Raw genomic sequence first — 23,785 nt, forward strand, 5'->3', positions numbered from 1 at the left:
ACTTCAGGGTGCCTGGCCCCTAGTGATGTAAAATCCCATTTGGATGGGGATTGTGGTGGTGGATGGTGCCTGGAATCCTTTTGGTCCGCTGTGGGAACTTACAGCCAAAAGATCCTGGCTCAGGAGAGTGCAACCCTGAGATAAGCTGATATAGCTTATCCCACAGGCAGACTCCGCTGGCAGAGCTCCCAGTAACCCCAGCCTCCAAAGTAAGGCTCTTCTCTCTGTCACAGCTCCTGTTGGAGGACAGCCGTGTAAACGCTACCTGATCTCTTCTAGAGTGAGTTCCTCCCAGGGCGCAACCAGCTTCTATCTCATTCACCTGAGCATTAGAGGGAACCTAGATACTACAGTGATCAGTACGGTGACACAATGTCTACACCTCAGAGTCCGGCCAGCGCAGCTACGTTGGTCAGGCCTGTGAAGAGCTGTGCTCCCTGGCTGGCGTAGCTGTGCTGGCAGAAATCGGTAGCGTAGATGCAGTTATACTAGCAAAACTGCACTTTTACTCGTGTAGCTTGTTTCATTCCAGGGTGGTGGAATAAGCTATACTGATAAAAGAGTAGTTTTGCCAGTGTAAGCTGTGGCTACTTGAGGAGTGCTTTGCTGGTATAATATACCTGTATACCTATCCTGGTGACGTGCTCCTCATGTAGACATGGCCTAAAAGAGATTGTTTTACTCATGGTTGCTCACTCTTCCCCTGTCACTGGGTGTTTTTTTTTTAAGCCAAGCACATTAGTAGAAAAAGGCTTGAACTGTGTTTGATTCTAATGAGTTCAGCTGATGAATTTTTGGCTCTCACATTTCCATTCCCAGGCGATATGCTGTCCGTTATCGAGAGAAAGGGGAATCAGCAAGGTGGGATTACAAACAAGTGCCTAACAGACGGGTGTTAGTGGATAAGCTGATACCAGACACCATGTATGAATTTGCAGTGCGAATTTCAGAGGGAGAAAGGGAAGGCAAATGGAGTGTTTCCGTTTACCAACGAACCCCAGAAGCTGGTATGTATCAAAATTATCTACAACCTGACGTACCTTTTGAAAAGTAGATCCACGGCAGCTACAGATGGATCTATATTTCAGCAATGCTTTTCATGTTTTGTCTTTGAAATAGATGCACAGAAGGTGTTGAGATGCAAACATGGGGCAAAAAAATATATGCCATTCTGTGTAACCATTACTTCTGACCTTAATTTCCAATCTTGTGTATTATTTCACAGCTCCTGCCAGTGCACCTGAAAATTTAGATGTTTGGCCAATCAAAGGCAAAACAACCTCTGTCACTGCATCTTGGGACCCTCTTGCAGAGAGTGAAGGAAAAGCAAAAGGTAGGTCATTTCTGCCAGTTAATAGATTGAGAGAGAAATTAAAGACAAAGTGAACTGCAGAAATCACACTATAGTAATAAAGTTAAACTGACACTGCTGCTATATGGAATGTACAACTGTAGGTTTCAGAGTAGCAGCCGTGTTGGTCTGTATCTGAAAAAAGGAAAGGAGGACTTGTGGCACCTTAGAGACTAACCAATTTATTTGAGCATAAGCTTTCGTGAGCTACAGCTCACTTCATTGGAAGCTTATGCTCAAATAAATTTGTTAGTCTCGAAGGTGCCATAAGTCCTCCTTTCCTTTTTGTAGAACTGTAGGGAGCACAAGTTCTTCAAGAAAGGATTTCCACTCTGTGGTGAGCTCAAATAAAGGAGACTTTGTGCAAACAGCAGCTGACCATACCAGTAATCTTTTCTTATTAACAATTCTTGCATGTGCAGGAGAGTTTTCTCCTTTCCAGCTCTGCTTCAGCTTTTGCCATGTGCTGCAGTGAAGCCACTGTGCTTTGCCTGGGATGTGTCAAAGCCTTTGCCTTCAAAATGATTGTGATGTCACAAATACAATCATATGATTTAACTCCCGTACCAAGAAGGGGGGAAAGAAGTTGTTTACAGAGGCAGTACAATGACCTTTTGATGCTTAAAAAAAGGAGCATGGATAGTAGGATAATCATCAGAACGGTGGAATTATGTTTCATGATATTTTAAAGTTTACCATAATGTGAAAGTCCCTCTTAAAGAAACAAGCATAAAACATTGATGATTGGATATTTCATACAGAAGCAACAGTTACCACAGTAGCAGTGTATGTCAATCAGTAGTAATTTAATTGGATGGAATTTGAACAACCTTCCAGCTTTCCCCCAAAACTCCATATGCAGGTAATCAGGCTACTTCCACTCACCCATGACTGAAGGAACCACTAGCTTGTCTCTCCATCCCTTTGGAACATTATACAGCTGTTTTATCAGAACTGTGGATTCACAGGAGTCAGCAAACCAATGGCAGAGGGAGAAAGAGCAGGCATATATCATATCAGCACAAACGACTTGTGTAGTGTGCACTCCAGGGGTGAAATCTGGCTCCACTAAAATCAACTGGAGTTTTGCCAGGCACTTCAGTGGAGGCAAAGTTTCACCCTAGATCTTAAAAAAAACCCGAAATAACCTGTGAGATGATGCATGGATGTGACGTGAAATTTTAAAAACATGCCCTGAGTTTTGAGGAATCCGCACATGTTGCTGAATTTTGCTGAAATTTTCAAATGTGGCCAGTGATTTAGGGTGACTCTACTTCTGAATGCTCAACGTGAGGCCCCTTTTAAAGTGGCCTGGTTTTCAGAGGCTGAGTGCTTAACTCTTGAAAACCAGGCCACTTTAGGCTGCCGCAAAGTGGGGACTGAAAAATTGGTCACCCCAAATCACTTAGGAAAATGAAGGCCAAAATGGTTTCTTTTGATGTGGTGTACCACAGGAGAGGGCTTTTTAATGAACCTGATTAAATTATCCAGGTACAGTGAAAATAAAATCATGGAATAGGTCTCTCGTGATCATTGTTTACTCCAAACACTAGCTTTATTTCACAAATCTTGTAAGCTTTTTTGTTTGTTTTCTATTTTGATCACTTTTCATATCTCAATAATGGAGGACGTTGCCCTCTAGCAGCCAACCAAAAGGGCCAGAAATAACAATTGTTGTAGAGTTTTTTTGGCCAGTGCCACTATGTCATTCCTCTATATCATATTTTTCTTATCTCCAATATGGATATTCTTTACAGAAAGGAAGAATACTTTCCAGGCCTTCCAGTGATTAGCAGTCTTTGCACTGATCAGTAAAATTCATTCATATCTGACAATAAGCATGATGCATTTTTAATCTATGTTTTTATGAGTTGTTCCAGATCTTACAGTCATCACATTTCTTATTGCAACCATTACAGGTTAATTGTTAGAGGGGAAAATAAGTTCCTTAATTTTTGTAATGGAGTGTTCTGGGCTATAGTTTTCCTTGGGCTCTGTGCTGGAGCCTCATATGCTGTTGCCCTCTGTAGATCTGCCCGTGGATCTGCTCTCTGTAGTCCTAGAAAAGAGTTTCTAAAGTTCTGTTTTATGACTAATAATAAGATTTTTAAAATGATAGAGGGTTAAAAAGGCATCTTGCAGGTTACTACATGAAAAATGCTACTCTCTGAATCAAGGCCTTTTGAGCGTGTAATGGGGAAAACTATAGGTTATATGCTCGCCTTCATGCATAAATTATTCCTGTTAGGGAGAAATTCACCCACGTGCAGAGGGCCAGTGCCAGGCCTCAGCACCACTTCAGTCTTATTTTAAGAGGTGCTGTTTTCAGAGAGACTTAAATAGTGCCTAGACCTTGTGCTGGTCCCTTGCACAGGGTGAACATCTGCCATTACAGTTAATGAATGTTGTGTGTCAGTGAGGGGGAAATTTTATGTATTTAACTGTGTTGGATGGAGCACGTGTGTTGTTACTACCATCTGTCCATCATAAGGTATTTCTTTTACATAAGATTTCAAGTTATCAAGGCAAGAATTTAATATACTATATAGTTGCTCTGTATGGACAATTAAACTAATTAAGGCCCTAATCATTTAAACATGTGCTTAACTTTAAACATGTGAGTAGTCTCACTGACTGCAATCGGACTACTCATGGGCTTCAAATTAAGCTCCTGCTTAAATGCTGTGTTAGTAGGGAACCTAAGGCCCCAGTATTGCCAAGGATCTAGTGATTAGACCACTGCATCTGGTGGAGTCCCACAAAAACTAATTGGGCTCTATGTTGTAGTGGGGATTCTTCTGCAGGATTGGGGCCTTAAAGTGTAAAGTGATTATAACTGTGTCAGGACTCTATAGCAAATAAATGATAAAAGAATAAGCAGCACTAATCAAAATATTTTACCTGCTTTTAATATTGCATGTCTTAAAGGTTAGTTGAGTACATACACTGTTTTGTATCAAACATTTTTATAATTTCTACTAGAATGAAAAGGCTTGAACCTGCTGACTAACTATCAGAGTATTTACAATCCGTACCACCACTATTTTACTGACATAAGGAGCTCTGTAATAGTAATACAGAACAGTTATTGGTTGCATCAGATTTTATTGCCAGTAGCTATAAGGCAATTAAAAACTGCTTAGAATGTTAGTGTTTCATTATGTTCAACAAATTTTCTAACTATCGTTAGATTCAATTTGATACATTTGTATTAGAATAAATGCTGAGTATAGAATTTTTTTGAACCTTCAGTGTTCATAAACAAAAATTGTGATAGCAATGGCTAAACCACCCAATGTTTGACTTTATAACCATTATTTTTTTCCACTTGTCTTCCATTTGGGATGCATGGCTCCCATCACAATTATTGGGTGGTATAACCCGCAACAATGAAGGTTATTGCTTAAATATTCTGTAGGATTTATCTCCTGTATTCTGTATGCTTAATCAGCTAATTTACTATATAGATAGATATTCTTGTCTAATATGTTGAAAGAATGTTTATTCAGCTTACTGTATATCATGTCTTTATACTCCAGCTGTTGACTTGACGTGCATTGCTAATGTATTAATTTTAGTAATGCACGTTCTAATTCATCCTACCCATACAGTCTGTCCGCTGGAAACAGGACTGTTTTCAGTTTCCTCCTTCCAACCGTCTGCCAAATCATTTCAGAATACATTCTTTCATACGCCCCGGCTCTCAAACCATTCGGAGCAAAGTCCATCACCTATCGTGGAGATACTACTTCTGCCATAATAGATGGTCTGCAGCCTGGGGAACGCTATATTTTCAAAATTCGTGCAGCAAACAGGAGGGGACAAGGTCCTCAGTCTAAAGCCTTCAGTGTCGTTATGCCAACAGGTAAGTATCGTGTGCCTATGACTTAGTCTATACATTCTTGCCATTGATTTGTTTATGTTTCAGAGTAACAGCCGTGTTAGTCTGTATTCGTAAAAAGAAAAGGAGTACTTGTGGCACCTTAGAGACTAACCAGTTTATTTGAGCATGAGCTTTCGTGAGCTACAGCTCACTTCATCGGATGCATAGCATATCGTGGAAACTGCAGAAGACATTATATACACACAGAGACCATGAAACAAAACTTCCTCCCACCCCACTCTCCTGCTGGTAACAGCTTATCTAAAGTGATCATCAAGTAGAGCCATTTCCAGCACAAATCCAGGTTTTCTCACCCTTCCCCCCCCCCCCCCCACACACACATACAAACTCACTCTCCTGCTGGTAATAGCCCATCCCTCTTTGAAACCTCTCTTTATAATGCGCATGAACATTGTAACTTTATGTAACTTTTTATTGCAGTCATTGGCTTTTTATTCCACTAACCTGCAGAGTTTCATAACACTGTTTCATTTCAAAGGTTCTTTAATAGCCAGCTTGTTATAAGCTTTAAAACTTAGATCTGTCATGGCAATACTGATGGCAATACTGATCACCTTCATGGCACATACAGTATAAAGGGAAACAAATATTTTAAGTAAACATATACCGGTATTTTGGCTGTTTCATGACCTGCTGCATGAAAATATATATTCCTTTTGTTTTACAGTGTTCAGTGAAATCTATACTGTATTTTGTTTGCTTGTACTCTTCCTGACAGTATTTGCAACATATAAAAACTAAATTTTAAATGTTAATGTGCCAAGTTTTGCAGCGCTTACTCAGGCAAAACTCCAAAATATTTGCTTTTTCCTATGAGTATATTGTTATATAGACAAAAACGTGATCTGTTGTTTATTTTTAATGTAGCATTAAGTGTCAGATCCTCTGCTGATATACATCAGCATAGCTGCATTGAAAGCTGAAGCTAGACAAATTCAGACTGGAAATAAGGCTTATGTTTTTAATGGTGAGAGTAATTAACCACTGGAACAAGTTACCAAGGGTTGTGGTGGATTTCTTCTTCATCCCTGACAATTTTGAAACCAAGATGGGATGTTTTTCTAAAAGATCTGCTCTAGGAATTATTTTGGGGAAATTCTATGGCCTGTGCTATCCAGGAGATCAGACTAGACCAGTGGTTTTCAAACTTTTTTTTTCTGGGGACCCAGTTTAAGAAAATTGTTGATGCCTGCAACCCAATGGAGCTGGGGATGAGGGGTTTGGGGAGGGCTCAGGGCTGGGGCAGAGGGCTCAGGTGAGGGATGTGGGTTGGGGCCAGGAATGAGGTGTTCAGGGTGTGGGAGGGGGCTCTGGGCTGGGGCAGGGGGTTGGGGTGTTGGAGGGGTGCAGGCTTTGGGCTGGGGCCAGGGATGAGGGATTTGGGGTGCAGGAAGGGGTTCTGAGTTTGGGGGGGATCAGGGCTGGGGCAGGGGGTTGGGGTGCGGGAGGGAGTCAGGGCTCTGGGGTGGGGGTGCAGGCTCTGGAGTGGGGCTGGGTGTGAGGGGTTTGGGGTACAGGAAGGGGTTCTGGGTTTGGGGGGGTCTCAGGCATAGGGCAGGGGGTTGGAGTGCGGGGTTGGGGCACGAACTTACCTCTGGCAGCTCCTGGTCAGCAGTGTCCCTCCTGTCCTGGCATTGCAGACCGCACTGCGCCTCGGAAGCGGCCAGCAGGAGGTCTGGCTCCTAGGCGGAGGCGCGCAAGCAGCTTCGTGTGACTCTCACCTGCAGGCACCGCCCTCCCCCCCAGTTCCCGTTGGCTGGTTCCCGGCCAATGGGAGTGCAGAACCGGTGCTTGGGGTGGGGGCAGTGTGCGGAGCCCCACCGATGACTGCTTCTGGGGCACAGCACGGTGTTGAAACAGGTAGGCATTAGCCTGCCTTAGCTGGGCAGCACCACTGACGGGACTTTTAACGTCCCGGTCGGCGGTGCTGACCAGGGTGACCCAGTGCCTGACATGCCGCAACCCAGTACTGGGTCACCACCCAAACTTTGAAAAATGCTGAACTAGATCAAAATGGTCCCTTCTGGCCTTAGAATCTATGAATCTATTAAATCAATAAAGCTATGCTGAACATCTGGCTCCAATTATTTGTCTAGCATTGCCTACTCTCAACTGACTTATTCTTTATTTTTATTATTTTAAGTTTTTCCCAATTGATGATGTAGTGATATTTGTATTTCCCAGTAGGATGGCTAACACTGAATTAAGTATTGTCCAATGTTGTAAAGCATGATCTGGATCTTGCTGGCTGATTCATTTTTCTTAGACAGTTTTTATACTGTTTTTACATATATCATTGTGAATTTTTTTTAAAAAAATATTTTTTTCTCTTTTGCAGCCATTAGGGATGATTCAAATGTTCATCAACAAACAAACATTCAAGATAATATGGAGTCTAAAAAACCTGGTGATGCTGTGCCTTCATCCCCACCTCGAACCTTTCCTGTTCCTTCTCGGAAAATCCAATCACCAGTTTCCTCTAAGCATACTGCTGTTCTTTCATCTAGTTCTCCCAGTGGTGGAGATACAAAAAGTCCTCTTTCTGAGTTTAAGAATAAACTCTTGACTGATAGTGGGGTGCTGAATAAATCACAGCTATTCTCTAAAAAGACATCAGAGCGAGAACCTGATCCCCAATCCACTGAAGTCACAGAGGATCATGATTCCGCCAGTGAAACGCCAACATCCTTGCCTAAAACCCAAAATCTGAGAAGAAACGTTGGGCCCTACTCTCTTAGCCGGCCATTTCACTCTGTCCTTTCTTCAGGTAGAACACCAGTTAGGTCACACACTCCAGTAAGGACGAGACAAACGAGCACAGACAAACTTGGCTCCTCCTCATCTTCATTGACCCAACGCTCCTCATCCTCTTCCTCTGCGTCTTCGTCCATTTCTAAGTACACAGATAATGAAACAAAGCATCAGAGACAAGGCAACTCTAATATTCCTTCTTCCCCTAAAATCCCTTTAAATAATCTGCCTGCTGAAAATGTACCTCATGATATTGCAGATAGAGTGGAGGAAAAACAAGTAAGTCTAGATTCTGTGCCATTAAAAAAAATAGAGTCCAGTCAAGTATCTTCTAAAACTCCAGAACACACTCACTTGGCTTTACCATTGAATCGGCAGTTTGCTGTGTCTCACAAGGTGGTCCAGAGCCATCAGACTAAGGCACACGCCTCTTCTGCGCCAATTAAATCACCTACATCATCAACAGTTACAAACTCTCAAAGTCATTCACGCTATCCCTCTTCTAATTTGGTTCACTCTGATACCCAGGATAGTTATGACAATTATGATGGCAAAGAGGCAGAGAGTAGAAATAATAAGTCAAGTTCCAGTTCTTCTTCTCGTGATGGAGATTCACTTCCATCACTGCAAACAAAACTTCACTCAGGTTCTAATCCTCACATGTTGAAGGATCCAAAATTAGCCACCGCAGCTGCATCATCACAGTCTGCTATTTCTGCTTCTGCTAGCCATACTTCGACTAACTCACGCATCCCATCTTCTGTTAAACGTAAGTCTGTTGGAAGGGATGTTGATGATGGTAATTATAATGAGGACACAGAAGTGGAAGAGAAAAGACAAGACTCTTCCTCTTCTAGGTTTAATTCTAGGTCTTTTTTAGGACAGACTGCCTCTGAACGTTTTAATTTCCTCAAGCACAAGTCATCTCATACAATCAGTAAGTTTCCAAACAAGATCAGTAGTAATCAAGAATCTAAGCTACCACCCTCTAAACCCCCTTATTCTGCTGTTTCCTCAAAGGTTCATCCTCCGACTAATGCACGCCTAACCTCAACTAGCACTACTAGGTCTATTTCCAATACTGAGAGAGATACTAGAGAACTGGAGGGTGAAGATGAGAAACCACTACCCTCAACTATTGTACGTGACCATTCACCTTCCTCTTCTAGACAGTCATCTTCAGCAGCAGTCTATTCTAGAAGAAGAAGTCCTTCGGTAGAGTCTAGTGCTCACCGCAGAGAGCCAGTCAAAGAGAAATCACAGCTCTCTGGTTCAGAAGATGAACTTCTTAGTACAGAAATAGAGGAAACTCCCACAAAATCAGGCTCTTTGCTTACAGTCCGCCGATCTTCTTCATTGCCCTCAATATCTGGGAGATCTCCCTCATCTACTAGAACGAACCACCATTCTAGTCCTAGTGTTTCTCACCAGGTAACAAATGGTCAGGATGCAAGATCAAGAGCCTTATCAGGCTCATCATCTTCCACTGGGTCTTCATCAGTGGCTACTGCAGAAAAGTATTCTCATGTACAGTCTTCTGCTTCCAAACAACAGCCTGATGATCAGGACAGTAAGGAGGTGAAGGAAACCTTTGTGAAATCAAAACAAAGTATACCTTTGTCTAAAAAAACATTAACTGGAGGCTCTCATTTTTCATCTAAAAAACCTCTCCATCCTTCTCAAAAGGCACATGCTGGTCAGTCTCAGCTTCCATTCTCCTTATTAAATTCTAGAGGCTGGCTTCCTTCTCAGATCCCCCACAAAAGTAATGAAAAATTACAGGAGGATGAGGATGTGGCTGAGGAGGAGGAAGCAGATGACAGAATAAATGTCCATTCTGCATTCCCTAAAGATGTCTCTTCTTCTAGGAGAATATCTACCTCTTTGTCTCAGAGAAGTTCTAACTCATCTCTTTCAAAGCTCCAGCAGTCACTTTCTCAAATTAGTAAAGTTGATGAAAAACACAAAAGTAGACATGACTCTCCAACTTCTTCCAGAGGATCAAGTTCATCTTTGCCAGCAGGCAGACATGTTGGATCCAGGGTAGCCACTTCAAATGAACATGTGTCAGATTCATATAAACCATCTTCATCTTCCTATCAATCAAAACCTGCTCAGTCAGGCTCTAGCTCCATCACTGACACAGCAAAGGACAATCAGAATAGCAGGGATACTTCTTTATCTTCAAAGTCATCCTCCACTTCTTTGAGACAAACTGATCCTTCAGTTCCTAATTACCATTCAGGTTCCAGGGTCCCTACTAGAATAGCAACCAAAAATGAGAAAAAATATGGCCTATTCCAGTCACCATCATCAAAAGTGGAACCTTCTCCAAAAGCTCCTTTCTTCTCTTTATCTAAATCTCACCAGTCAGTTTCAAAAGATGATGATGATGGAGAAGTGGAGGAGAAACCCACATTATCTTCAGCTGCAAGATGGTCATCTTCCTCCAATTCTAGAGACAGTACAAATATGAATGGCAATGGTGCCAGGGATAAAAGGAAACCCACAGGCTCTCGTCTAATACACAAAGTAAACTCTGCAGAAGAAAAAGAGGAGGAGGAAGAGCCTCCCACTTTAAAACAAGGCAGGTCATCGTCTTCTGTAGTCTCAAGAATTTCTCAGACCCCTAACAAACCACATACATCTTCTAAGCCAAGATTGGCCTGGCCACGCTCCTCTGCATCCATATCTGTGCCTTCTCAGCTGTATCCCACACACTCTGCTTCTCCAACTCTTTCTTCATCTTCATCCCCTCTCGTCCCCCGTCAACGACTACAAAGCTCAAGGCCACGAAACCTGTCCCAACGGCAATATATCAGACCTCCATATAGACAAGGTAATATGTTTTTAATTACTTTATTAATTTTACTGTCTTGAATGTTCCCCCCCATTAGTAGTTAGATGAAAGCTACATTGTTTCATCAGGATACAAGTTAAAGTATATAATTCAGTGTACCGTATTATTTATATTTTGGTAGTATCCAGAAAGCCCCATCAGAATTGGGTCCCCATTTTGCTGAGCACTGTACAAACACAGATGGTCATATGGTGAGAGATCACAGTCCGAAGACTTGATCCTACAATCTGACCTGACGCATATGCCTCTGGAGTGTCCTGCAAAATCAGTGAGGCTCAGGGTCTTCCCAAGGGGATCAGATTACAGAGTCAGGGACTATGTATGGAAACTGGGCAACACTAGGGTTGCCAGTTTTGATTGGATGTATTCCTGGAGGTTTAATCTTTAATTCCTGGAGACTCCAGGACAATCCTGGTTCGTTGCATGAGAGATTAAGTTTAGAGTCTGATTTTTCAGAGGTGCTGAGCACCCACAACTCCAGTAGACTGAAATGGCACCTGTGAGTGGTCTAAAAATCAAGCCCTTCAGTTTTTTAGATCTGCCAGTTACCTCCATCTGTCTGGACCTGGAATACCACCTCATCAGCAGGAACAGAACACAAAAGCTAACAGCAAAGGGAGTGTATGCTGAGTGAGCATCACATATGTTTGGTGGGGGCAGGATTCTAAAATTACTCTCTATCCCAAGGTTGAGTGCCTGTAGCTGAAGCTAATGCTGTTCTAGTGCTGAGCTGAATTATATTGTACAAAACTGTGTGAGATGAGGTTTGTTCTTTCAGTCTAGTGTTTTCTTCTAGAGGTGAGGAGAAATGTTATAGAGACATTTCCGCCCCCTGACCCCCTTTTGGGTTCTTTGTAAAAGGTCAGTATGTGGTTGGATTAAAAAAAATGATTCCACATGGTGATGGACTTTTTAAAAATACTTATAAAGTTCAAGAACGTTTTTTAAAAAGATCTATTTGGAAATTCTGCATCTGTTTTGTTTAAAATCCAACAGGGATCAGAGCAGACAGGCCAAACATGTTAGAAAGAAAACAAGTGTTTGTCCTCTTCTGAACAAATCAGTGTGGAATGCAGCTTTTCAGCTGCATAGACACGAAAGGGTTCCAATAGTGCATCCCAACAGAAATGTAAATGCCTACTTTTTAAAATAATGGGCCAGATTGTACATCAAAAGTCACTCTCCAGTGGAGTGTCTCCCAATTTACCATGATAAAACTGAGAGGAGAATCAGGCCCAGACACTTTGTATGTTGTATTTTGTTCTTTCTACTTCTTAGACTTGTATGAAAACTAAGGTTTTGTTCCAGGCTTCTTGAGCCAATAGCAAACCTCACACTTACTTCCACGGGAGGAAGACTGGGTCTGCTATGTATGTCTAAAACTAAAATTTTCTAGTCTGAACCAACTGAAGGCTAAAAACTCCAGAATGAAAATACATTCTTAATATGAAACCCGCTGAGCTGACATATCGCAGTGTATTTGGTCCTTTCTTTAGCAGGGACTTCACAACAGGCCAAATTCTGCTCCCATTTGCGTGCATGGGGCTGCCATTTATTTCAGACGCAGTTTCCCCATTACAGCATTTGCTTTTGGCAGGAATGCTTCAGCTATCAGTCCATAGGGTAGAAATGGCAAGTGTGGTGCCAAGGCGTTCTTGGGGGTTTTGAATTTGCTCCCACCAGAAAATCATCAAGAGCCAAGCTAGACCTCTCTTACAGTGTGATGCAAGATGAGATACCCCTAACAATAGATACTGGAATCCTTCAGCAGATAGTTCCATGGCTGGTAATCCCTTTGTTCTGGACTTTTCAGGTAAATTGGTTTGGGTGTTGTAGGTTCAATCAGGATATACACTCTCTAATTCGGGTGCTATGTAATTTCTTGATCTACTGTAAATTATGGAAAAGGCATGCAAGTACTATGGTGATGGGTGCCTTATAAATGTCTGTAAACATTATAATGGTTTGGGTTTCAGATTTAATTTTGAATTTCCTAGTTTTAATAGGTCCGGGGCCTGGTTTACTGATATGTGATGGCTGCTTTGCACCATTTCAGTGATACAAAGCAGCCATAAATCCAGTTTAAGCAGCCAGTTAGGCCCGGTTTACATCTTCTTTGTATCAACAGAGCAATGCACAGTAGCCAGAGTGTACTGGTGAATCGAACCCTTTACATTTAGTTTATTTTAAACACAGCTTTATGTACTGGACATATACCTTTATGTGTAAATAATTAAGCACAGTTTGTAATGACCACTGTATTTGTTCATGTTGTAAAGTATGGTTTGGTTCTATGCACATGCTTGTTAAGAATACTGTATATATTGTTTTCTCTATTTCAGGTAGTAATGGTAGGCCCAATCTTACAACAAAAACAAATATAAATGGGAAAATACTACCTGGTAATAATGGAAAACCAAGTGGACAAAGAATAATCAATGGTCCTCAAGGAACAAAGTGGGTAGGGTGACCTTCTTTGCAAATTCAAGATGCTTTGACTTATTTTTAAAAAAAAGGAACGGTGCTCTTCACCAAAAAGACTATAAAATTTGATCAGACTGAGGGTCCCTTCTGGCCTTAAAATCGAGGGCTCTATGAAAAAAATTCATTTATTTATTGTTGTGTGATTTAAATAGCTGATTTAGGGCTTAAGGGTTTTTATTTTCAAAAGTGCCTACGTAATTTAGCAGCATAAACCCCACTGACTTCAATTAAGTGCTTTTCAATTATGTCAAACTTAGCTCTTCTTTACATGGGGAAACTGACCAGCACAGCTATTCTGAAATAACTGTTCCATAATAGCTATTCCATTATAGCTACCTGTATGGACACTTCTATTCCGGAACAAGAGTATCCACACAGGCAATTACTCCAGAATAGCAGCTACAGTGATTTAAACTCAAACCCTATCTTATTGTGGAATAGCTTCCCTATGCAGACAAGCCCTTAGCACCAGATTTTTAAAGGTGTTTAAGCACATAGAGATAGACCTCTTGTAGGTTTTTCAGAAGGACTTAGGTGTCTAATTTCCATTGATTTCAATGGGAGTTAAGTGCCTAGGCACTTTTGAAAATGCCATTAGGTGTCTATTTCAATGTAAGAACATAAGAGCTGCCTTATTGGGTCAGATCATGGTCCATCTTGCTCAGTATTCTGTCTCCGACAGTGGCCTGAACTAGAGCTTCAGGGGGAGTGTACAGTACAGAGCAATTATCGAGTGATCCATCCCTGTCTTCCATTCCCAGCCTCTGGTAGTAGGAGGTTTAGGATCACCCCAAGCATGGGGTTGCATTCCAGACCATCTTGGCCAATAGCCATCGATAGACCTGTCCTCCATTAACTTATCCAGTTCTTTTTTGAACCCAGTTATAGTTTTGGTCTTCACACCATCCCATGAAAATAAGCTCCAAAGGATATTTGTGCATTGTTTGAAAAAGTACTTGTTTGTATTAAACCTGCTGCCCACTAATTTCATCAGGTGGCCCCTGGTTTTTGTACCGTGTGAAAAGGTAAATAACACTTCTCTAGTCACTTCATCCACACCATTCATGATTTCATAGACCCCTATTCTATTCCCTTCCCACCCCACCCCCTAGTCATCTCTTTCCCAAGCTGAACAGTCCCAATCTTTTTTGTCTGTCCTCATCTGGAAGCCGTTCCATAGCCTTGATCATCTTTGTTGCACTTCTCTGAACTGTTTCCAGTTCCACTATGTTCTTTTTGAGATGGGGGCAACCAGAACTGGACACAGTATTGAAGGGGTGGACGTTATAATATTGTCTGTCTTGTTTTCTGTCCCTTTCCTCATAGTTTCCAATATGCTGTTAGTCATCGTTAGGTGCCTAAATGCCTTCTAAAATCTGCCATTCAGGGCAAATCCCACCTACCATGTTGATAACCAGCCTATGTACGGAAGGAATTTTTATTTCTGCCCCACATTGATTCGTGCCTCGCTCCTCAAATAGTCCCACTGAAATCAGTAAGGATACTCACAGAGTAAGGTACCCTGCAACCTGAATAACAGCATGAGAATAAATAAATGTCATATGGCATTTTAGCGCTCTTCGTGTGTATTAGATGAACATATTCAAATGCCTGGTTTGGAAGACATTTTCAAGATAGTGTGAAAAACATACACACGGGCATTTAAAAAATGTAAACTATTTTGATCTGACACTTAGCACCTGTCTTCCATTTTGTCTAGCTTGTCGCATGTGAACCTTTTGGTTTCCTTTTCTAAACAAATGAAATCATTTCTGGAAACAATTAAAATTAAAGGGTGAGTAAAATTTTCAAAAGTGGCTACAGCCCAGGTTTTTAAAGGTCTTTAGGGCATTGATGCGCTCAGCTTTTCAATGCCTAACTGATTTAGAAGCCTAACACTTGTTTTCAAAAGTGATTTAGGCACTTAGGCGCCTCACTACCATTGATTGTCAATGGGATTTTGGCTTCCCTTTGAACATTAGATTTAGGCTCCTAAATTATTTAGGCATTACAATGCTGAGCTAAGCAACACCTAAATACCTTTAAAAACTTGGGCCTAAGGCACTTACAAGCCTAAATACCATTTTCAAAAGTGCTTAAGTAATTTTGGAGTCCTATGGATTTCGACTCCTAACGAGGTGATTTTCAAAGGCACAGTTAATTGTTAGGGGCCTAACTGCCATTTGTTCCTTTGAAAATTTCTCCCTACATGATTCAGGCACTTCTAAAAATGTAACTCCAAACTTCTCTCTTCCCCTGGAATTACTATTATGGTATAATTTAATTTCCCATTCTTTCATGTCAGGTGAGTTTCAGTATTTCTATCGCTGCTTTTTAGATCGTAGATCTCGATCGAGGGCTAGTGTTAAATGCTGAAGGAAGATACCTCCAAGATTCCCAAGGAAACCCCCTCCGAGTGAAACTAGGAGGAGATGGACGCACTATTGTTGGTAAGGACAGACTTTTTTCCCAAAGAAAAAATAGTTTTCATATCAATGGTGCAAAATTCTGGCAAATATGGCAGAAGTGGCATATTGATTTTATTTAGGGCCGGATTGTGGCCCAGCTTAATATGGCAGCACAAGGCAATAAGGGGAATATCCTCTTCACTGCATGAGTGTGAAGGGGTACATGGTATTGCACCCAGTAGTGTCTTCCTCCCCCAAGTAGGTGGGAGGGAGAGTTCAACTCTCAACCTGATCAGAGCTGAGCCAGTATGAGAGGAAGTAACCTGAGCCCAAAAAAGGGCTGCATTAAGTTACTTCCTACATGGAGCAAGCAAGGAAGATGATAATTCCTACTCCAGGCTCTTCCAGGGGGAGCTCAGCTACACACCACCCCTACACAGGATTAGGGCCCTGTTTTAACAGATGCTGGACAAACACAGAGGTAGGTGCAGTCCTTGCCCTGAAGAGCTTACAATTATATCCTCTTCAATCTATAAATAGGTATGGGTATGAAATATACTGTACAAACAGTGTTAACCTGCTCCTCTATTCAGCCAGAGAACAGCCTCCCACACAGCTGTTCCTGCTGGGAACAGGGATAATTTGCATGGGTGGTTTTGTATAGGAACAATTGCTTTTGGGGGCTGCCACTCACAACTATATTGCAAACCAAGGCTGCTTTCCCTGTGGCCACATCCCCCTTTATCTCTTTGTAATTGCACCTGTAAATGTGCAAAAGAATGGGGTTCTGTGATATCCTGGAGGAGGCAGAATTGGATACAAAATGAGTGGAACCTGCATCTCTGCTCCTGGGCCTGAGGCAGAGAATCAGAGCCATGACGCGCTACTTGACAACCCATCCCTGCTGCTTCCCTGATTGGTTGCCAGCGATGGCAGTAGAGGATTTAGCCCTCTGGCTTCACTTTGCCAGACAAAATTTGGCCCATGAAATGCATCAGCTTATGATCTAGCCACAAAACTAACTCCGAGATGGAAATTTCAAATGACTGCTGACTTTTTCCCTGAAGTGGATATTTTAAAGTGGTAGGTCATTTGCTCAAAGGACACTTAGTATTCCTGTGGCTGAGATTTAAATTACTGGGGGAAGAAAAATCCCAGCTTTCTGACCGTAATAATGTGTGGATTCTTAAAAATACATGAGTCATGACACCATCCCCTTTGAACAGAGTTGAGAATAAAATAAAAGAAATGTAGCTGTTTGCAATATTGGATAAGACCCAAATGTGCATCTAGTCCAGTATCCTGTCTTTGACAACAACCAGCACCAGACACTTCAGAAGCAGAGGTGGGATAATCTGCTCCATCCCCAATTAGTCTCAACCTGATCACTAATAGTTGGAGATCAGTTTAAACCCTGAAACACAAGGTTTAACGAATTTAATTTTTTCATTTTTGTTCCCATTAACTATGACAACTCCAGATGTTCTTGTTATACATATAAATGTCCAATCCCTTTTTGCACCTCATTAAGATTTTTGGCCTCAACAACTTCATGTAGCAATGCGTTCCACAGTTCAGACCCCTCAAATATACACCCCTGTGGCCACAGTGGTTCTTTTTAAAACCAAAAACCTGTTCACTGGGATGTCCACTGTTTTAAGTGTGTTTCCTTATAAGGCTTGAACTTGTCATTGTTGTGTACTTTTTAAAAATATCATTTTAACTTTTGCTCAGAATTAGAAGCTCTGTAAAAATGTGTCTCTCTTCAGTTTTTGTAGTTCTTTTCAGTAGAGCTGGACAAACTATTTGTAGTGAACAGTTTATCCAGGGAGTTTAGCCCTTATTTTTGTTTGGGAATTATCCATGAATAGATTTTTATTTTAGCTAATGTAGTTATTATTCCTAATTAATAACTTTTTGCAAATATATTCCATCCTATGGGTTGCTTTGTCTATGTCTTTGACTCTTGGTTGTTTACTATTTGATATTTGTGATTGATCCTTTAAGTCACATGGTGTTATGACGGATGTGAGGACTTTCTATACGAAGGGTGAGCCTTCCAGTATATGAATATGAATACTGGGGTGCACATGGAGTGAAGTTCACAAGGAGACCTTAAGTAATGCAAGGCCTTCTGCTGACCTCTCTGTACAGGGGTGGCTATCATCCTTGGTGAACAACTTTCCCAAAATGTTCAGGTGACCGCAAACTCCATTGCTCAAATGTTCATGGAGGAGCAAAATCTAATAATAATACCTAACCCTCATCTTGCACTTTTCATCAGTAAATCTCTAGCATATGGCTATATATCTTCAAACTAAGCCAGCTACCTGGAATCTGCATGAATCACTTTGAATACTGTTCTGCAGTATTCTCCTTCCTCTATTCTCCAGTTTGCTCACATGGCTGATTTTCACACTTGAGAAGGATTTTATGATATGGCTATCGTTAGAAATGGGGAGGAAGAAAATCTTAGTGGTAGGATCCCACCTCGGATTTGGATTTGCTTTTGGATTATAGTTTGAAATGAGAGAGGCTGGATCCAATCTGTGTGTCAGCAGGTATTCTCCCCTTTTACTCACAGATCCACCATGCTGAAATGTCATTTCTCTTAATACAGCATCTGAGCAGGTGGTATTGCTGGAAATGGCAATCAGAACAGATAGAGGGGCATGGCATCTCCGTAGGGAAATCAGGGGGGTGAGTAGAAAAAAACATGCCCTCCTCATGAGGTGACATGTACCTCATGTATGGAGTACCCAGATCTTTGAAGGTGGTATCCACAGCATCTGTACCAACACATGTATATAGAGAAAGACAAGGCATATTTCTTACATGGAGTCCAGTTCTTTGAGGCGCTGAATGCTTCTGGATCCTCAATGACCACAAAGTAATTAGAAGTTGAGGGCATCTGGCACCACCACGGAATCAAGCCCATATGCACTTAGGCCCAGATTCTTAAAGCTATTTAGGACCTAACTCCCATTGAAATCAACCTTTGAAGATCTGGCCCTTAAAAACTAATCCTGCATTCCTATGCAGTCCAGATGTGTATTAAGTCAGTTTCAGTTGCGTCTATGTGGATTGTGTGAATGAGACAGTAGAAGTTATGGTATATATGGATATCTTGCTGTTTATGTATTGTGACAGGGTCAGGCCAGATGGCTATAGGAGAGTAATAGAAGGTAGATATATTAGCCCCAGGCTACGTAGGTCCCTTTTCCCTGGGTAAGGTAACAGGGAAGGTTCCAGAACAATCAGGAACCTTCTGGAGACAATTAAGACAGGCTGATTAGAACACCTGCAGCCGATCAAGAAGCTGCTAGAATCAATTAAGGCAGGCTAATCAGAGCACCTGGGTTTTAAAAAGGAGCTCACTTCAGTTTGTGGTGTGCGTGTGAGGAGCTGGGAGCAAGAGGCACTAGGAGCTGAGAGTGAGAACGTGGACTGTTGGAGGACTGAGGTGTACAAGCATTATCAGACACCAGGAGGAAGGTCCTATGGAGAGGATAAAGAAGGTGTTGGGAGGAGGCCATGGGGAAGTAGCCCAGGGAGTTGTAGCTGTCTCACAGCTGTTCCAGGAGGCACTCTAGACAGCTGCATTCCACAGGGCTCTGGGCTGGAACCCGGAGAAGAGGGTGGGCCTGGGTTCCCCCCAAATCCTCCCAACTCCTGGTCAGACACAGGAGGAGTTGACCTGGACTGTGAATTCAGAAAAACGGCCAAGCTGAGGGCTGCTGTGAAGCTCCAAGGCGAGCAAATCCGCCAATAAGCACAAGACCCACCAAGGTAGAGCTGGAACTTTGTCCCAGTATATAGATATAAATAACTATTTTCCCTTAATTTATCCACAGCATAGTTTGTGGCTTTTTCTTTAAGACTCATAGGAAATAATAAAAAATAGCTGTGGGATATATGTGAAATCACTGGTGGTTACATATGAATCCATCTAAATAAGTCTCATGGACTTGCGTAGTACATGCAGATGAAACACAGTTACAGAGAACATCTGCTATATCCATAACTTAAGATAGGCCTTTTCTCTCTCATTGCAGCATCCTAACAGAGTATCCTTTTTTTTTAACCTTGCTTCTGGTGTATAACATTAGGGGTCAAGGTATAAATCCTTTTACAATTGTCCATGTATGTTTTCACCTACCTATGTGAGATGAAAGTAGGTGTAATCTTTGTACGTGAGTGAAATGGATATATGAAACCCCTTCTGGGTGCTATTACATGCTGCTGAATCACAGTCATGGAAAGGGCTGTGTCCTCAGCATCCCAGCCAGCAGGGTTTACCTATTTTAAGTCAGGATTTACTATACCTCTCTTCGCTAGTTCTGATACACTCTTGGGAATACAGCTCTTCAGAGAACCGCTAATAAAAATGGATGACACTGTGGTTTGTATGAGGTCCTCCTGAATCATTTCTCCATTCCCCTAGGTATGGCACTTCTGGGTTCCTAAATGGAAGTCTGCTGATGCTAAATACCATGATTTAAAAACATAGAGAATCTGCAATTAGATATTTTTCTTTTGTTCTTCTCTTGCAGATGCTGGTGGTGCTCCAGTAGTGAGTCCTGATGGATTACCCTTGTTTGGACATGGGCGGTTCGGTAAACCTCTAGCAAGTGCACAAGATAAACCAGTAGTAAGCCTTGGAGGGAAACCATTGATTGGTCTTGAAATGGTTAAAAAGACGACAACTTCTTCAACAACTACGACCACAATTCCCACAACGACCACAATTCCCACAACAACCACAACTGCAACTACAACCACAACTACCATCATCACCACCACTGCTGAACCAACGACTACTGAGCTTCCGACAGAGAAACCACTACCTACATGTCCCCCAGGCACTGATGCTCAGTATGATGAGGATGGCAAGTTGGTAAAAGGGCTTGATGGCCTGCCTGAATGCAATGCAGAAGGTAACAATAATATAAACACAAATAGTAGGTGTGATGTTTCCTGGGGTAGCCAAGGTTGTGAGACACCTTGCTACCACCTGTCCATAGTGTGACAAAGTCTTGTGTGTGCCTGCCATGGGTCAGCTCCCCAACTCCTCCAGCCATCGGCAACACAAGCACTTCTCTCTAGGCATCACAGACCCCGCAGTCTCTCTACAGCTTAGCAACAAGCACACTCCAACTCTTGAGCCCTCCAAGCATCTCCCTGGAGTGTCCAGCCCCTGGTCTGCTGGACAGTCATCATGTTCACAGATTTGCTGCTTCCAGAGCTTGCCAGTAGAGTGCATCTTACCAGTTCCACCCCAGATCATCAGTCCGCTTAACACACAGCACTGAGATATGTTTATAGTGAAATCAAATATACATTTATTTGACATAGCACAGAGATTTAAGTTGTAGCAAGTAGAATTACTGGAAACAAATGTTTGCGTGTTATGATTTTACTTTATATGTATTTTACAGCCTACGCATAATTAACAAGATACTCTTCTGCCTTGTAGAGTATTGCTCATCCAAAATCCTTGCAGTGTTTTATAGCCAGGCTTAGCTTTGACCCTCCTTCATGAGAGACACATGCTGTTAGATTGCCTCCTGTGCAATGGATTCTGTATTTTCTTGCACCCCAAGATAGGCCTCCTGCCCCCACTGTTTGTTTCATCTTGGAAATATCCTCTCTTGTAGATTTTGCCATCTCTTATTTAACCCCAGCTAAGTATGCAAATAGGCCTACATTGTGAAGCTTACAATACACAGAACCTATATGACCAGACAGGGAGATAGGTATCTGCTATCTCTTGCCTGAAAGGAAATTTCTGAGATATGTCACCTCCTGGTGACCTGCCTTAACCAGGCAGGACCTTAAGAACATAATTTTTGGGATAGACACATAACTTCTTAAATATTATCCATACATACATTTTCCAATGACTGTAATGACCAGTGGGCCACTGGCTCTTGGTAGAGACATCACATGCCCTCCTTCAGTGAACTGTTATGGATAAATCTGACCCAGGGGATCCCTGTAAAATCCGATGTAACCCTCGTGCCCTCTGCCAGTTGGCATCCTGTTACTTCCAGTCCCTGAGTCACAATATGTGTGGCTGTACTGCACAGTTACAAAAATATAAAATGAAAACTTTGTTTTTTAAAAGCGATCTTCCAAACTTGCCAATGACAGTTGATTGTGGAAGAGAAAACTCGAAGTGTTTGCCATCTGACAAAGGCAAGAGGAATGTTTCAGTATTTCGCTGCAATCTGAAACAACACATACTTGCAAAGAATCTCCAAGGCTTGTCAGATCACAAATCATTATTGAGACTCTCATAAAAATGAATACTTGTTATCAGCTAGCTACTGGGGCCTGATCCCATTGACTTCCTTGGGCTTTGAATCACAGCCTTGATTTAGTTCGACGTAGCTGTCCCCTTTCCAGATGGCTATGCGGCACTGTATAAGTTAAAGTAACTAAACGGTCACTCTTCTGGCCAACATCCTAGGTCTTTGGCTTCTGAACAAACAGCTGCATCTTTAAAGGCTGAAAGAGTAGTGCCATGAGCTTTAAAGTACTGTCCTCACCAGAAAAGGGATGGCAGGGCTGTAGTTTTATTCTCTCTCAATCATTTCCATATCACATGTGCTCAGTTTACAAGCTAATGGCCAACCCTGCAAGCTCAGGCCCCAATTCAGCAAAGTACCTAAGCTCATGACTAACCTTAAGCATGTGAGAACTTTGATTTTCAATAGAACTCCTTATGTGCTAAAAGTTAGGCACGTGAAATTTCTCTGCTGAATTGGTTGGGGCCTCAATTTGGGATACAAAAGTCAGTCTGGGTTCTTTCTGCTTCTAGCCTCATCATAAGCAGCTATTAACTCATATTCTGTGTTTATGGCCTGCTTCATCATCCACTCAAGTAAATGACAAAAATGCCATTGACCTGAGTAGAAGTAGCACAGAGTCCTTAGAATTTAGCTGACAATTTTGTTGATGGTGTATGAAGCAGAATATAAACCATCTTGCTTTTCCATAGCTGTATTGCCTCTTCATTGTCCTGCCAGTAGGAATAAAAACTTGTTTTTCTCACTAAAGTGAGAAGATGAGCTTGAAAGCCGTAATGGGTGCAGAACTATTGAGCAAATAGGTGGCCTTTTTATATAGTCACTTTTTTCCTACTATAATCTGTAACACTTTAATCCAGAGGAACCTGTTATCCAGGTTTCCCTGGACTATTTGTCCGATGACATGCACTATCACTTGAGTTGCAACTGTTCTGTAGATGACCCCTTTTCAGTTGATTATAAATAATTTGCATAAATTTCCTCTTTAACATGATTAGCTAGTCTAACTCTTCAATCATGTCTCTCAGTGCTATGGTAGAAGGGTGGAGATATTCGTGGTGAACAGCTGCACTATACCAACAGATATAGGGGTTGCTTACCGTTTCCACACTTCACATTAATTTTGTATATCTATCAGTTACCGTCATCTGTCCATGAGAAGCAAGTGCTTTATGGAGTCTAGACTATAAAATCTGCAGGCCAGATTCCCAGCTGGTGCAAATCAGTATAACTCCATTGACTTTTGTCACTGTGTCACATTGCTTTAATGACTGCTGGCTGCTGGGTCCATCCGTGAATAACAGAGCTGGATCTTAGCTGCAAAATGCAAATCTGGACCCAAACTTTTTCTAGCTCTGAGCAGAGTTTGGGAGCTTGGCCCATCTCTGATAACTATGCCTAGCTCTTATATAGTGCTTTACAGCCATAGATTTCAAAATACTTTACAAATGAGATCAGTATAAATATCACCATTTTACAGATGGGGAAACCAAGGCACAGAGAGCTGACATGATTTCCTCAAGGTCACCCAGCAGGTGAGTGGCAGAACCAGAACCCAAATCTTCTGGGTCCCAGTCTAGAGCGCTGTCCACTAGTCAACACTGCCTCTCATAGCTGTTAGTTCTCGCTCACTCTCTTTTGTCATTTTTTGAATATGAGTGGATTATAAACAGAGGCCGAAGCCATCTCAGTCATTTTAGCTGTTGCCTCCGCAGT

At 41.9% G+C, this 23,785-nt stretch overlaps 1 protein-coding gene across 1 annotated transcript in view; it reads left to right on the plus strand.

The window, feature by feature from the left end:
• Positions 1 to 23,785, plus strand: part of FNDC1 (fibronectin type III domain containing 1) — a 126,621-nt gene that overhangs the window by 53,778 nt on the left and 49,058 nt on the right. Inside the window, exons 5-11 of the mRNA XM_027821578.3 lie at positions 820 to 1,007; positions 1,226 to 1,333; positions 5,028 to 5,216; positions 7,594 to 10,845; positions 13,209 to 13,327; positions 15,689 to 15,800; positions 20,312 to 20,695. Coding sequence (XP_027677379.2) covers positions 820 to 1,007; positions 1,226 to 1,333; positions 5,028 to 5,216; positions 7,594 to 10,845; positions 13,209 to 13,327; positions 15,689 to 15,800; positions 20,312 to 20,695 — 4,352 coding nt within the window. The remainder of the gene's footprint in view (positions 1 to 819; positions 1,008 to 1,225; positions 1,334 to 5,027; positions 5,217 to 7,593; positions 10,846 to 13,208; positions 13,328 to 15,688; positions 15,801 to 20,311; positions 20,696 to 23,785) is intronic.

This window comes from Chelonia mydas, chromosome 3 (assembly GCF_015237465.2).
Source record: "Chelonia mydas isolate rCheMyd1 chromosome 3, rCheMyd1.pri.v2, whole genome shotgun sequence".
NCBI classification, from domain to species: Eukaryota; Metazoa; Chordata; order Testudines; family Cheloniidae; genus Chelonia; species Chelonia mydas.